The 15,750-nt window shown below is 35.4% G+C and overlaps 1 protein-coding gene across 3 annotated transcripts; it reads left to right on the forward strand.

The window, feature by feature from the left end:
- Window positions 1-1,372: 1,372 nt before the first annotated feature.
- LOC121997683 (ARM REPEAT PROTEIN INTERACTING WITH ABF2-like) lies at window positions 1,373-15,173 on the forward strand. Of its 3 annotated transcripts, none has more exons than XM_042552236.1 (19): window positions 1,373-1,702; window positions 1,829-2,001; window positions 2,803-2,975; window positions 3,059-3,179; window positions 3,274-3,348; window positions 6,575-6,669; window positions 8,727-8,802; window positions 8,921-9,028; window positions 11,628-11,756; window positions 11,863-11,931; window positions 12,009-12,068; window positions 12,205-12,328; window positions 12,434-12,573; window positions 13,773-13,836; window positions 13,953-14,032; window positions 14,309-14,373; window positions 14,445-14,562; window positions 14,646-14,770; window positions 14,889-15,173. In XM_042552236.1, exons 1-19 carry the CDS (start codon window positions 1,435-1,437, stop codon window positions 14,977-14,979), a joined length of 2,154 nt encoding a protein of 717 aa, XP_042408170.1. In that variant the 5' UTR covers window positions 1,373-1,434; the 3' UTR covers window positions 14,980-15,173. The 3 variants fall into 3 exon arrangements, with proteins under 3 accessions (XP_042408170.1, XP_042408171.1, XP_042408172.1); XM_042552237.1 differs by having other exon boundaries at window positions 14,315-14,373; XM_042552238.1 differs by having other exon boundaries at window positions 11,863-11,925.
- Window positions 15,174-15,750: the final 577 nt, after the last annotated feature.

Raw genomic sequence — 15,750 nt, forward strand, 5'->3', positions numbered from 1 at the left:
AGATACTGTCAGAAGAGACTAGCCAGCTCTGTCCTCTCTGCTAGAGCATATAGAGCAGCACTCCACATAAATATGCAGTCAGACTTAGCCGGAAGTTCACAAACTCCTTCTCTGGACCTTACCAGTGACAATAACCTCGACAACTTAATGGAGACTTAATGAAGTAACGTCATCCATGACATCCTCTCCCATAAACACAACACTATAGTAACATCTACCAAAAACGTCATTCCTGACGTTTTTTTCTGCCAACCAGCCAATATGTCCACCCACCTAAAACAAAGCCATCTGTCCCCCCAACTAAACCCTTCTTTTGCTAGGCCCCCTTTCCATTTCTTAGTGCTTTCCACTTGTCCTTCACCAAGCCTTCTCTTTCCAGGCCCCTCTCTTTCTCTGCTTTCCTTCTCCTCCAAGAAAAGCTCTCTCCTCAGCCTATAAAAGGACCCAAAAACTCTCTTGCTGATGCATCCACTTCCCCCGCTGCACTCACTACTGTCCATACTCTCCCGTTGTTCTTCAAGTGTGCTCAAGTGTGTTTGTAAGTTTTCTCTGTCAAGTTATGTAAAAATTCGGTACCTTTATGTAATATATGTTGTTTTCTATGTAAACTATCTTTATGTAAAAATTTTATGTAACTCTCTGTAAAAATTCTCTACTAAATAATATCTATGCTTGTTGCTTGTTTTATAATGACAATCTAAGTTTAGACTCAAAAATATTCTGTCTCTCTCGTCTTGGTTCTTTTCCTCAGTCCTTGTTTTAGTAACCAACAGGTGAACAGTAACTGTATCAGGAATAACTAAAATCATATAAGACCTGTGCGGGATAAATAAGAAGGGTAGCAACCTAAAATCTTACGCATAAGCCGGGACACTGATTGAAATGTGATGTCCTGAACAGGTGAGACTCCCTGGAAAATAAACAAGAAAAGAAAACAGTTTATTAAAAAAAAATAAAAATTTAAAAAATTAATATATTTAATCGTATATATATACACACACGTCAACCAATAAAAACTCCAAATTATACATAATATATAATAATATAATTAGATACATATTTATATATAATATATATAAATGTGTATTGACAATAAATAAGTAAATTAAATTACGGTAAAATCATGTCTACTCAATCACTTTCCGTGTGTATATATATATATATATATATATATATATATACACGGAAAGATTAGATTATGATTTTAAGAATTATGAATTTTAATAATTATACTAATTATAATTATATTTTCTTTTTTATTGTTGAGAAAATAATCCATTCGTGGGTTTTAATTTGTCCCGCGCCAAGGTACTCTTATAAGTTATAATCCCCTTAAATATTCGATTAATTATTTCATAAATGAAAAATGGCCCTTATTTTGCCTTCTCTCTCTTGAGCGCCTTCGTTCTCGTCCGTTGAGGTCAATTTGAACCGATGGAGGCGGAACAACAGCGGCGGAAGGGGCAGAAGCGGAAGCTGGAGGAGGAGAGCAGCGCTGCCTCTGCAGCATCTTCGTCCTCGGATGTGGAGGAAGAGGACGAGACGGGAGTCGAAGAAATCTGTTTCCCTCGCTCCCAAGAAGCGCTCGCCCGAGAGGTCCGGGCCCAGGTCGAGGTCCTGGAGCGAGCTTTCTCCTGGAACCTCGCTGATCGAGCCGCCGCCAAGCGTGCTACCCGCGCCCTCGCCAAACTCGCCAAGAGCGGTTTGCTCGAATCTTTTATTCCCTTAGACCTCTGTTTTTTTTTTTTTTTATTTGGAGTTAAATTAGTTGTTAATGAGTTTGTTTTGAGTGGGTTCTGATGGATCTGGGTACCGCTCCATTGCGTAGAGGAGGCTGTGAGCGTGATCGTTGAAGGAGGGGCCGTGCCTGCGCTCGTGAAACATCTACAAGAGCCTCCGCCTCTGCTGGTAAGGGATGACTGTGCTAGCGGAGGAGATCGGCCTTTTGAGCACCGGGTTGAGAAGTGGAGTGCGTTTGCTCTCTTTCTACTTGCAACGAAGGTATAAAATAATAACTGATTTTTATCTGATGCCAATAATGCTTGTGGTTTTAGTTGTCATAGTTACTCAGAAACGGAAGACAGAGTAATGCACTTTACAAGAAACGATTGCAAATGTTTTTAGCACTCTTCACAAGTGATTAATGCCCATACTGTTTGTGAAGATTAGAATCCAAGTATTTCAGCAGTTTACTTTGTGATATTATATTTTCTGATTTACATGTATGTTTCTCATACTATCCTTAATTTATGCATTTTCTTGGAGCTTGCCAATTAAGAACCTTAAGGTTGTTTGCTGATAAAGAATAATGTTCTGACATTTGCTCCATTAAAAGAGAAATAAGACCGAGAAAGCACTGAACTAGAGAAGTAGTAAGATCAACCATATATTTCTATGAATAGAAGAAAAAGTTGTCAAAAAAGAAGAAGAAAGATTTGGAATTCAACATCAATTTCATCAGGCAAAGAGCATTGAATTGCGAAATAGAATGTGTTTGAAAAGAAAAAGAGAGAAATAAAGTTAGGGACTTAAAGACTAAAGAAACAACGACATCCTTACAGGTATGTTGTTTGCTAGATGTTTCTTGGTCTTCCTATACGGGGGAGAATTTGATATATATTCCTTGTTATGATTAATGTGATGATGTGTATTTTTTGTTGTTGTGATTCAAATAATGATGCATATTAATTAATATATTAAATCACTTTGTCTATTACCGCTTTAAACTTTTTACTATAAATGCATGATTTTTTTTTTTCACTTTACATAATCTTCCTTAAGGTGTTTTTTCTTATTTAACAGCCTGAGTATCAGCAGCTCATAGATGATGCTGGTGCCTTGCCTTTGCTTATGAATCTCTTAAAAAGGCATAAGAAAGGTTCCAACTGCAGGGCAGTTAATGGTGTTATTTGGCGAGCAGCTGGTGCAATTACTAATCTTGCTCATGAAAATAGAAATATCAAAACATATGTCAGGTTTGTGCACACAGAACTGGCTGTCTTTTTGGATGTTTATCCCATAGAATTTTGTGCTTATATTTGTCTTTCATATCTTTCAGGGTTGAAGGTGGCATTCCCCTCCTTGTGCAACTGTTGGAATCTATTGATGTGAAGGTGCAGAGTGCTGCTGCAGGTGCCTTGCGTACTTTGGCATCTAAGAATGAAAGTAACAAAAATCAGGTAATTTGTTTAGAAATTCATATTTTTTATTTTCAATGTTGAAACATTTCCTCTGTTTATTTAAACCTTTGTTTTGCCTAAATCATTGTTGCAGATTGTGGAATGTAAAGCTCTTCCTTCATTGATTCTCATGCTTCAGTCAGTTGATCCTTCCGTCCATTATGAGGCAGTAAGTTAATGCAGAGAAACATATATGACTTAATAGCTTGAACATGTTTACAAAGATTTGAATTCATTTCGTGGAGTGTATGTTTGTATTACTGGTTATAGTTCATATTACTTGTAAGGTTCCTTGAGATATGGGCCATTCTGATACCTTACATGTGTCTAGTTGGATGTAGATGCTTTCTTATGTTCTGTCAATCTGCAGTGGAATAGATGAAGGTGTCTGTTAACAAAGAGGAGTTGCAAGGGAGCAAATTATAGGGTTTTTCCCTCTCTTGGCTCATAGTGGTCTATAGAGGGATGTGAATAATGCAAATTATACTTTTTTTTAGAAGTTTAGATTTATAAATGATTATTTTGGTAGACTTGTTTATTTTGTAAAATAAGCAAATAAGTAAGTTTTCTGATTTGGTAAAAATATAAAAATCCAAGTTTGATCAAGTTCTTTAGGGTATGAATTATATCTTTACTAAAACATTTTTAGTTTATTTTCAATTTTGTTTGAGTTGGAGTCTTAGGCCCTCATTCCTCTATATAATCATATTCTTCATAATAAAATTTAATTGCTGAGAGCTTGATTTTGGTGTTCTATTAGTTAGTATTACTTATTAGAGCAAATTTTTGATTCAGTATCAGCACAATCTTTGATTTCATTGCCAAGCAATCCCCTTCTTGCTTGTTGCAATTTTTGCAAGCTGTCTCATCCATCATTGGCCCTATGGACACCATGAGGAAGCTTGCTTCCTTCTCCACCAGGTACTGCCATTTTAGCACTTAAATCGTTTGCATCAGCTGGCGCCAATGGCGATTGCCCTTGCTAGGTGACAAGGCTTCAGTTTCATTTGTCACATCCACAATATGCATTGTCACCTCCGACCCCTTCCACCTCTTCCCTAGAAAAGGTTCTTGTTGCCTCCTAAACTCGAGTCCAAGAGTTCCCTTCTATGTGTCTGACTTAGACTGGCGATCATCTCTCACTAACTGCAGGGATTTCTCTGTCTCTTTCAATCTAACCAAGGCCTCAATGCTTCCTCTGAACAGTGAATTCTGGCTTGTGATATAGCAAAAGATAACCAGGGTTGCTTGCTTATACATGCAGTTCAGTTTCAGCTTAGGCATATTAAGTGGCTCGTGTGTGCTTAAATATCTGCTGTCCATCTGGTGATTGAGTCGATGCAGAAGATCTATCCTGGTTACATGACTAATGTGAAATTCAGTTACAATGATACAATTTTCAAATTATGATGTAAGTGAGATTAGAATGACTAAAGCAACTGTATCTGTGTGATAGATAACTGATCCATCTACATGTTTAAAATGGATACCAATCTATTCAGGGCGTTCTCAGTTTAAGCTGAACTCTGACTTTTATAATCAGCAAAGCTTGTTAGAATTAACCATTGGTGCTTCTTGGTCTAATGTGTATTCAATATGTAATTGGGATCTCATAATCTGTGGTACTCACACTTGACCTTTTACCCCATTGTTAAATCTGTGTTGATACAACACTAATGGGTGCAAATTTGAGTTTGAGCACTAGTGCTTCTTAAGAGTTGCAGTTTGCATGTTGCATGACTTAGTCAATGTGTATTCAGTATATAATTGGGTTTTCATAATCTATGTTACTCGCACTTACCCTTTTAACCCATTGTTAAAGTTGTGTTGCCTCAACACAACATTGGTGCAAATATGAAATTTGAGTCTGAGAAGATGAACACACTTGTCAGAGCAAGAGGAAAAAAAGATGGAAGAAAACCTGCCTGCAACTTGCTCTATGCTGGGAGGAAATGGAGTTTGGAAATGTCATGTGTGAGCAGAGAAGATAATACCACTGTTATTTGTGTTGGAGGAAAGGGAGCAGCAACTATTAAATGCCTCTGTGGGATTGAAGAGGGAGTGTTGGGTGAAAGGGAGTGCTACTGCCAATGACGTTTAAGCATAGGTGGTACCTTTCAAGTTTCAAGGTGGGAGCAATTTGTGTCAGAGGAAAGGGAATAATTGCTCGCGTTGGGAGGGTAGGGAGAACTTGTGCGTGAAGTCTTCTATGGACATGGGCTAGGGTTATGTTGGTTGGGTATTTGGGGTAAAGTTAAAAAGGCATTGAATTATATGACTTATTTGTAATAATTTATATTAGTCCATATAGCTTGTATTAGTTACATAAGTATGAACTCATATTCATTTAGCTATTTTTTTAAATGATAAGCAAGTTATATAACATATAAATATTATTGTTCAAATTGTAAATTATAATATAAGCTGCATATTAATTTTGTTGACTATTTATTATGTTACATAAGTTCTGTGTTAGGCTATATAGTGTATAATATAAGTAAATTAATTAGATCAAATATTATTATTTTTTTAAGATTAATTGTGTGCTTGTATCTATATTCTATAATTGAATCCTTTTTCAACCCATCTTTGTGACATCATTTTGAGAATATCATTATGAGATTTGTATCCAACATGAGTATTTTTTTTTTTTTTTTTTTTGAGCTCAAGTAACATAGCTCATAATCTTATGGTAAGCCATTATGATGGCAAAAAACATGTTCATGAGCCTTAGATCTAGGGGACTAAAGAACTATGTTTAGAGGCTATGTTATAGATTTCTATCCATTTTCTGGGATGCAATGTGTTGCTTCCGAATTGACAGAGAAAATCCGCATAATCCCTCAACACTGTAAGTTAAGGTAATATAAGTATAACTTTTTTGAGGATCTTTATAATTATCAATTTTACACGAGCAGCATTTTGAGAATTAGCATAAAGGGAAATGTGATGTTTTATGCAAGCACAATGCTAGAAGCATCAGCATGATTTCATTACCCTGTAAAAGTATTGTAAGCAAATCAGAGAAGTTCTGGGCGTTTTTTTTAAAAGCTTAATGGCAGCTCAATCCAACCACAAAAGACAAGGCACTTAATTGGATGGCCTCTTGATTGTTACAGGTAAGAGCTTATTTTTATACTCAATTCCTACTGATGCTAAAATTTGCATTGTTATCATCATGTGTAGAGGTTTTCTAACAAGAAATATGTGATCTTGTGCAATGTGGGCACTCTTGTATGCGGTAGAGGATATCCTATTTTATTATTATTAATTAGTAGTAGTAGTATTGTTGTTATTACATATTTTCGTTAAACATACACATAAGTTGAAGGCGCACACACACCACCACCACCTCTTTTTTTGCTCACCTGACCAGTTGTATTTATGATATTTAGGTAGGTGTTATTCGTAATCTTGTTCATTCGTCCCCTAACATAAAGAAAGAAGTTCTCCTTGCAGGAGCATTGCAACCTGTGATTGGCTTATTGAGGTATTATCATCATTAGTTTTAACATATACCAATGTTTTATCCAGACCTTAATTTCTCATCCAAGTTTGCCAGAATTCAAATTTCTTATTTTTGCCTGTATTGTGTTTCTTTGATTGTTTTTTAATTTGATGAACAGTAACAAGCTTCATTATAATATTTTCAGGCTGACTATTTGACATGTAGTGTGCAGTTTCTTTTGGTGGCAGATTTCAAGATCTGCACTTTCATGTCTGATTTAAGGCTCAATTTTTTGAATTACTTTTTTAGAAAAAGTACTACCCTTATTTTTGTTTGGTTGTCTATAGTAAGCGAGAAAGAGCCTAAACAATATCATGTCATTTGGTCATTTTACCTCAGCAATCAAACATGACTTAGCATGATCTGTCATTTGAGACTCAGGTTCATTCTATTTGTCATATTAAAAACTTAATATACATGCCTAATGGTGATAAAAATTAGTATATTATGTTAAGTAGTGTTTTTTGGTCTCCTCTAGGCTCACACTTTCAAGTTTAATCTATACAGCTTGTCGAATTATATAATTAATTGGCCATCTTTGATTTATCATTTATCAAGGTATACTTAAATTGCTCCTTGGCAGTATTATTTTTAGGAGGCGTTTGGTTCTTTCCTAGGAATAGGAATCGGAATGGGAATCATTGTATTGTGGAATGGGAATGGGTATGAGCATGAATATCACTCTTAAAAGCAATGTTTGGTTAGTTGTATATCTTCTATCGGAATAAATCAAAGTTTCCTTTTTTACCCTTAAAGGAAAATAAGAGAAAAAATTAGATGTGAGAGAAAGATGAATGTGAGAGAAAAATATGATGAAAGAGAATGATGAGAGAGAAAGTATTATGAGAGAGAAAGTGTGATAAGAAAGAATGAAGAGAGAGAAAATGAAAAAAAAGAGTGTGATTGGAGAGAGCATGATGAGAGAAAATATGATGTGAGAGAAAGTATGATGGGAGAGGATGTAGAGAGAGAAAATATAGTGAGAAAAAATGAGGAGAGAGAGTGTGATGAGAGAGATTGAGGAGAGAGAAAGTATGGTGAGAGAAAAAGAGAATAGTGAATATGATGGGAGAGATTGAGGAGAGAGAAAGTATGATGAGAGAGAAAGTGTGTTGAGGAAAAAAAGGAGGAAGTGTGATAAGAGAGATTTAGGAGAGAGAAAGTATGATGAGAGAGAAAGTGTGATGAGAAAAAAGAGAAAAGAGAGTGTGATGGGAGAGATTGAGGAGAGAGAAAGTGTGATGAGAGAGAAAGTGTGATGAGGAAAAAAATAAGGAAGAGAGTGCGATGGAAGAGATTGAGGAGAGAGAAAGTATGATGAGAGAGAAAGTGTAATGAGAAAAAAAAGAGGAAAGAGTGTGATAGGAGAGATTAAGGAGAGAGAAATTGTGTGATAAAATGATGAGAGAGAAACTATGATGAGAGAAAATATAATGAGAGAGAACAAGGAGAGATAAGTGATATGAAAGAAAAAATAAATAAATATATTTTGATATTAATGGAGAAAATTTTAGTTTTAAGTCAAGGGTATTTTTGGAATAAGGGAATATTTTGATTGATGAAAATAGGGTAATGGCTCATTGAAGGAGAGATACATGGGAATGAGTTATTACCCAATTTCAAGGATTCATTCCCTTATTTGTATTCATATTCCTATAATCCAAATATTAACAATGGGAATCAATGATTCTCATTCCCATTCCCCACTCCTATTACCCTAAACCAAACGCCCCCTTAGTTTTATGCTTTCTACTACCAAAGTCTTGGCATTTTATTTCTGCTATGTTAAATTTTTATGGGCCATTTCCTAAGTGCTTAATATTAAAATTCATGAGGTACAGCATACCACAATTTTATGAATTTCCTCTTTGCCTCTGAAGCTCATGACATACACACTACATTCTAACTGTTGCTATAGAACTCCACCTTTGAAGTTGTTGGTTGCTGAGTAGATAAGTAAATCCATCATTAAATGTTTAGTTAATATATTTCATGCTATAGTTTAAATAAGGGTTCTGAATCATCATAGCCAATTGTAGTTCATGCTGCACCGGGAGCCAAAAGGAAGCAGCATTGCTGTTGGGACAATTTGCTTCAGCCAATTCTAAATGCAAGGTACCTTCTTGCTTGCAATCTTTTTTCTTTGCTTGTCTATGCGTGAGGGTACTTTTGTTATAAATTGGATCAAAATTTCATTCCATGTGAATGTTCTCCGACCTTGACTTTCTTGCAGGTGCAAATTGTGCAGAGGGGTGCATTGCGACCTCTAATTGAGATGCTTCAGTCATCAGATGTTCAACTAAAGGAGATGTCTGCATTTGCTCTTGGAAGATTGGCACAGGTTTTTGAGATACTTAACCCTTTATTATCTTAACTTTTATGTACTAAACACGATATCTCTTACATTTCTATCAATGCTAGTCGGGTGCTACACCTGCGCCTAGTGCCTAGGCCGTTTAGGTGGGGATTAGGCACCATTAGGCGGATTCCACATTATCAGCATAAATTACATAATAAATCACATTCTATAACTTCAACACAATAACATTAAATTTAAAATGAGTTCAAAATTACACAACTAATAAAATATCACAAATTTATTTTACTTCTTCTTGTTCTCCATAATTTTCAACAACTTGTTCTTCATCGGACACAAATTCAATATCATCATCGGACACAAACTCAAGGTTACATTTCAGTTTTTTTTTAATTGGGCTTTAAATTTAAAAGCCCAAATTAAAACAAATTATGAAAACCCTACACTATTTTCACGGTGCCTAGATGATTCTACCGATTAGTCGGTGCCTAGGGCCGCTTAATCCGGCCTAGGTGCCATGGTCACCTGAGCTGGATGACTAGCATGGGTTCGGTTCGGCTGGCGGGTGCTGATAAGCCCAAATTGAATGTCACGTTGGTACTTCAAATTATTATTTATTGAAAACCTATAACTTCTCAAAAGAAATGATGTAGTATAAGTCCCAAGTCGTATTTCTCGAAGTTAACTAGCAAATGTGTGTTCTCTTTAGATTTGAAACTCCTTTTGGGTTTTCTACTTTAAAATGGGGATTGGTCTGAATTTAAAATGAGGGGAACATTTGAAATGCAAGCTAGCTAGTACACCTAATTAAACTAACTAAACTCAAAATTCGAATTCAATTAAACTAAGAGAGACTGCACCTTCGAAAACAACACTAAAATAACAAGATTACAAACCCTAGATATTGATGTGTAACAGAATTCAACTCAAAGGATGTAAGTAAAGAAATTCATACTGAAAAGCATTTGCACTAAGCTAACTAAATAAAGGAAAATTCTCTTATTGCATAATCAATGAAACACTCATCAGAGAATTCAAAATTTAAATGCTGATATCTGAATTGCAAACAGGAAGTGCTGATTTGAAATTAACTAAGGAATTGCAGTAACTACGATGCAGAACTTAAAACAGAAATGAACTGCAGTGAAGAAACGTGAAGAATTCAAATCAAGATTAAGATCGCAAGTAGAAGAAATCTAAGCATTAGATCTATTAATAAGAACTGTAGATCTGAAAGCATAAAACACTCCCAATTCCAGATCGCGATTCAAATCCTCTTCTCTCTGCTGTCACACAGAGATGCATAAGGAACTCGCCCTAAAACAATCGGAGGTAAGTTTCCAAACTCCCAGCTAAATTCTAGATGAATTCAATGCTCAGAGAAACTCCCTGCAAGTTAGCGATCAATTTGGAACTCTCAACGCGCCAAGATCGGGTTTCTGAAGTCCTAGATTCGTTGGATTTGAACACAAACGCGCGGATGGAAAGGAAGATGGAGTGAGTTCGAAGAAACCGGAGGAACGCCGCCGGAAACTCCAATGAATTCTGGATCTACAGATCGGAGCAACGCCTCCGATCTACGGTGGAAACAGGGGAAATGTAGAACTTGAAATCGCGAGCAGGAAGAATGCCTCCTAATGCGCTCCTATCCTTGAAGGTTGATCGTCGGACAATTAGGAACTCGCCACCGATGAAAGAAAATGGATTGCAGATCTGAAGTGGGGAATGGAGCTTACGTCGCGTGCTTGAAGAGACATTGGCATGGTAAACAGTAGTGCAAGCCACTGTTCACCATGCCCGGCAGTAGCGTTAAATACCCATGGTTCAAATGGTTCAACAGTGACTTGACTCAATCAATTAAACAGTAGCTTGGTTGCACACAGCTGGCTGAACTTTGGATTGAACCCGAATGAAGCCTGGGCCACCTTACTTGGTTGCATGAACCCAATCCTTTCTCAAATTAACTTGAATCCTTGTGATCAATGTACCCCATTGGTTACCTATACAGCCAAATTACATTTATGAGGGAGAAATCATGAATTAAAAGAAATCAATGCATTTAATTCAAAACATTCCTCATTATGAAAAATCATCTAACAAACCAATTTATCTAGACAATAAGCTCAAAAATCATCCAATAACAACCACAATGATATGCCCAATAAGCTAGTTATCAGGCGCCTAGCACCTAGGCGCTCCTAAGCTGCCGCCTAGGCCGATTTTTAGAAGACTGATTTGTATAATTTTGGTATTCTTTGCTTTAATATCTTTGATTATCATTGATTTCTCATGAACTTGTTTGTCTTTATGCATAACAGTCTAAAATGCATTTAACAATGATCTTGATTCACTTTTTTGTGATATTGTGGTATAGATTTTCATTTTTTTTAATCATGGATGCCCTGCGTGTACCAAACAGAGTATATTGGAACTGGTATTAATTTGTAATAGCTAATTATCTTAAGATGCTTTCAATAATGTATCCTCTTACAGATGCATGAAGTTTGTCTTATGAGAATTAAACTCAGTCCCTTTATTTTTTTCTATTTATATATTATGGTTGAATTTGTTTCTTGTCTTGTACAGTCGTGTTTGTTTTATCTGATACCTTTTTTACATGTAGGACTCACACAACCAAGCTGGTATTGTTTTCAATGGTGGTTTAGTGCCTCTGCTAAAAGTTCTTGACTCAAAAAATGAATCTCTGCAGCATAATGCTGCATTTGCTCTTTTTGGAATTGCAGAGAATGAGGTGAACTCCTAATTTTTGTTGATGACTTGTCTGTTTTATTCAATTTCTACGTGCATGGTTAAATTGAGCAACATCTGATGGACAAGCTCACCTTCTTTGTTTTCAGGATAATGTTGCTGATTTTGTCAAATTAGGAGGTGTTCAGCAACTACAAGATGGTGAATTTGTTGTCCAGGTGTTGCTTTCAATTGTGAACACTTGTTTGCTTTGTTTTGAGCAAAGTGATCATAAGAAATATAAACTGAGTTGCAGGTAACACAAGATTGCATAGCAAATACATTGAAAAGATTGGAGGTGAAAATCAATGGGCGAGTGAGTCTCTCTTTGGTTTATTTCTTAGATCCTTTAATGTTTTTAGCTCAGATGGACAAAAGCATTCACTTTCCAAGTAGTACATTTTGTCTATATTCATTATCAACATGGTTTCTTTGCACTTTTTCTCTTGCAGGTATTGATGCATTTGCTATATTTGATGCGAGTTGGAAAGAAGGCTGTCCAAAGATCCATAGCATTGGCTCTTGCTCACCTTTGCCCACCTGATGAACAAAGAAGAATTTTCATTGATAACAATGGTTTTGTTCAAATATAAATATATTTAGTTGCTCCACACTCTGTTTTATTCTTTTGTTCCTCCTTTTGGGAATATATGCATGTATTAAATTGTATTTTCTTTCCAGGGATCGATATTCTTCTTGAGCTATTGAGTTCTGCTAATTTAAAACAGCAGCAGGATGGTTTGCTTGCTCTTTACAAAATGGCCAGCAGAGCTATGATGCTTTCTTCTGTGGATGCAGCTCCTCAATCCCCTACTCCATGGGTTTGATTGAATGACCTATATTTTATCTCTAACAGCTATAGTGTAAAATCTTTTCTTTAATAGAGTAAAAAACAAACATAAGGGGGCTTTACATTGCTTAACTCCTGTAAAATTTGTGCCATTATATACATATTGTTTGTTTGAGCCTCTTAGTATTGTTTTAGACTTTCCCTGTAACAGGATTGGGTCATTGTCTTTTTTTTTTTTTTCTGACTTTGCTATAAAACTATTGAAAGAGATGCAAGAATTTGAATATTTAAAAAGATGGAGGCTTGATAAGTGTTGACCCTTGTTGTCTCATAAATGATCTCCCTTTGTGGCTTGCAAGGACATGGTGTGTGCCTATATTTCCACATGCTGAGTACACAAACAATATGTGAATTTATTATCATTATTAGTCATGGTGTTTGAAGAATCCCTGAACCTAGTTTCTCAGGTCCAAGTCTTGTTTGATGCATATGAGATTTATTCTGACACTATGTTCAGACAAGTATAAGATTAGAATGGGCATTTTATCAGTGGCATCTGATGTGGGATCGAAGGGGGTGATAGGGAGCTCAATAGTGGTGTAAAAGCTTGACGGGGGTGCATACAATACAAAATCCAAAGAACCAATATCTAATTATCATTGTAACATCACAAGTTGCTAAAGATTATGTTAATTTTTAGGTAAAAAAGAATATGTAAGCATTTTTATAACCTTATCCACACAAAACAAAGAGGATCAAATGCTTTCAAACAACTGTGAGTAGATTGAGGAGTTAAGAGTTTTCCATTTGAAATTCATACATCTTAAATTCATTCAGAAACGTAGCTTGCACAATTAAGGTGGTGCCAAACAATCCATTTTGCGTCTTTGGCAGTTGACACTAATACAGTATCCTTCTCTTCTTGGATCAGTTCAAATTAAAATCTAGATTTAAAACCTTGTTCAGTTTCCAATTGAAGCCCTTTACAAACATCATGATGGACTAGGACATCACAGAATATATGGGAACAAATACATGTCTCTCTCTCTATATATAACTTATTTGTATGAATCAGATAACAAAATTTTGTCAATATATACATGTAACCTAATTTTAAATTCGTCATTTATAGTGCTATTTATATTCTTGTGACTTCTTGATATTTGAATTTAAGTTCTCCATTATTTTTGTCCCTATTATTCTTGTTTTACTTATTAATCATTCATGTAGGTCTATCTGGGCGAGCAATATGTAAACAATTCCACACTGTCAGATGTTACTTTTCTTGTTGAAGGTTGTGGCTTGCTTGTACTGATTTCTTTTACTTGAAAATGTACATTCAATAATTACTAATATCAAAATTAAGCTATTAGTTATTTCCTAAGTTCCTAAATTTCTAATCTGTTCTAGGCAAATGCTTCTATGCACACCGGATTGCTTTGCTTGCTTCATCAGATGCATTTCGGGCAATGTTTGATGGCAGATATAGGGTAATGATTAAGGAAACCAGTGTATTAATTGCCATTTTTCTTTGCAATTAAGAACTAATCAAATGATTATGAATGTGTTGTTCAGAAATCAAGGAATTAATTTCCATCAGTGACTGTGCTAATGCACTAAGCATTATTTCATTTATGTGCTGATGCTATACTACTAAACATGACACGAATACTTTCAGAAATCTTCTGAACATTAAACAAGCAAACTCTTTCTCTATTTCTTAGATCCTATCCACTCTACAACTTTCTCATATAAATTTTTCATAGGAGAAGGATGCAAGAGACATCGAAATTCTTGACATAAGATGGGATATTTTTGAATTAATGATGAGGTGATTGTTGTTCTTCTTTCTCGTTATTTTTGAAGTCCAGAATTTTCTAGTATTTTGCTCCTTGCCTGCAGATACATTTACTCAGGATCAGTTGAAATTAACAACCTTGTTGCACAAGACCTCCTAAGAGCCGCAGATCAGTATCTTCTGAAGGGCCTTAAGCGTTTGTGCGAATATATCATTAAACAGGTGGATAGAACAAATTTTCTTTTGAAACTGACTATCCTATTTTCAGCTTACAATCTTATTTATGTTTTGAATCTGTTATGTAGGACGTTAACATTGATAACGTCTCCAGCATGTATGAATTATCAGAGGCATGCAATGCGATATCCCTGAGGCAAACTTGTATCTTGTTTATTTTGGAGCAATTCGAAAAATTAAGCATTCTACCTGGGTGCGCTCCATTAAACTGTATCCCATTGTCTCTATTCATGCAGAGATGCTGTATTTAGTGTTTGTTTCTTCACCTTAAATTTTTATTTGAACCTTCAAGTTCTGATGGAATTCTGCAGGTATTGTCATCTCATCCAGCGAATTGTCCCAGGCATCCGCAGCTACTTTGATAAAGCTTTGAAGCCTAATTCAAAGAACTCTGAATCCTAGCCATTCTTTTTGGACAGTTTGAGCTTATTTTCCATTCTTTTAGACAGGACATGCTCTCTGCAATGCCTACTTTCTTTTTGCAGCAATTTACCAAAGGACGCAGATTTAAATTTACCAAAAAGCTAACGTTACTTTGATATTTACCAAAGAATGTATATTTTTAAATACATTTCTTATTTTATCCTTCTGACAAATCTGACTTTTTTTTTTTACCGTTGTTTCTCACTCTCCCTTCTATTTATTTTCTTCTATGCATGTAATCAATCTAATTTTTCCTCTCCGCTTTTCTCTTTCCTCTTTTTTTTTTTTCAATGCGTGCATGCATAACATTGACTTGATATATAAATCATATTAGACCCACAATCTAAATTTTTTTTTTTATTAGGCCTGATATATCCCATATTAGGCCTATGTTGGGCCTGATATGGGAAGATATCAGGTCCACATTGAGCTTGATATGAAGAGATATCAGACCCAACGTGGGCCTAATATCTCTTCATATCAGGCCTAATAATAAAAAAGAGAAAAAAGAAAAAAAAAATTTAGGATTTTGAAAACCTCTGGTCCACCATTAAGAATACCGAAAATAATAATGAAGAGTATATTTGGACTCCTTGCAATTTTAGAAATCCACATAAACTGAAATGAGTGCAATCGGAGCTATCTAAGTTCATCAGTGGATTTTGGTCAAAATTCATTTTAGTTTTTGTGGATTTTTAATATTGCAAGGAATTCAAATATGCTCTCCATTGTTATTTTTGACATTCCTAG

This window comes from Zingiber officinale, chromosome 6A (genome assembly GCF_018446385.1).
Source record: "Zingiber officinale cultivar Zhangliang chromosome 6A, Zo_v1.1, whole genome shotgun sequence".
Classification (NCBI taxonomy): domain Eukaryota; kingdom Viridiplantae; phylum Streptophyta; class Magnoliopsida; order Zingiberales; family Zingiberaceae; genus Zingiber; species Zingiber officinale.

Excerpts from the sequence above, each read along its gene's own strand:
- LOC121997683 (XM_042552236.1), top strand. The coding sequence starts at position 1,435 with ATGGAGGCGGAACAACAGCGGCGGAAGGGGCAGAAGCGGAAGCTGGAG. Across the intron at positions 2,002-2,802 it reads TCTTTCTACTTGCAACGAAG|CCTGAGTATCAGCAGCTCAT; the intron begins GTATAAAATAAT and ends CTTATTTAACAG. Across the intron at positions 11,757-11,862 it reads TTGGAATTGCAGAGAATGAG|GATAATGTTGCTGATTTTGT; the intron begins GTGAACTCCTAA and ends CTTTGTTTTCAG.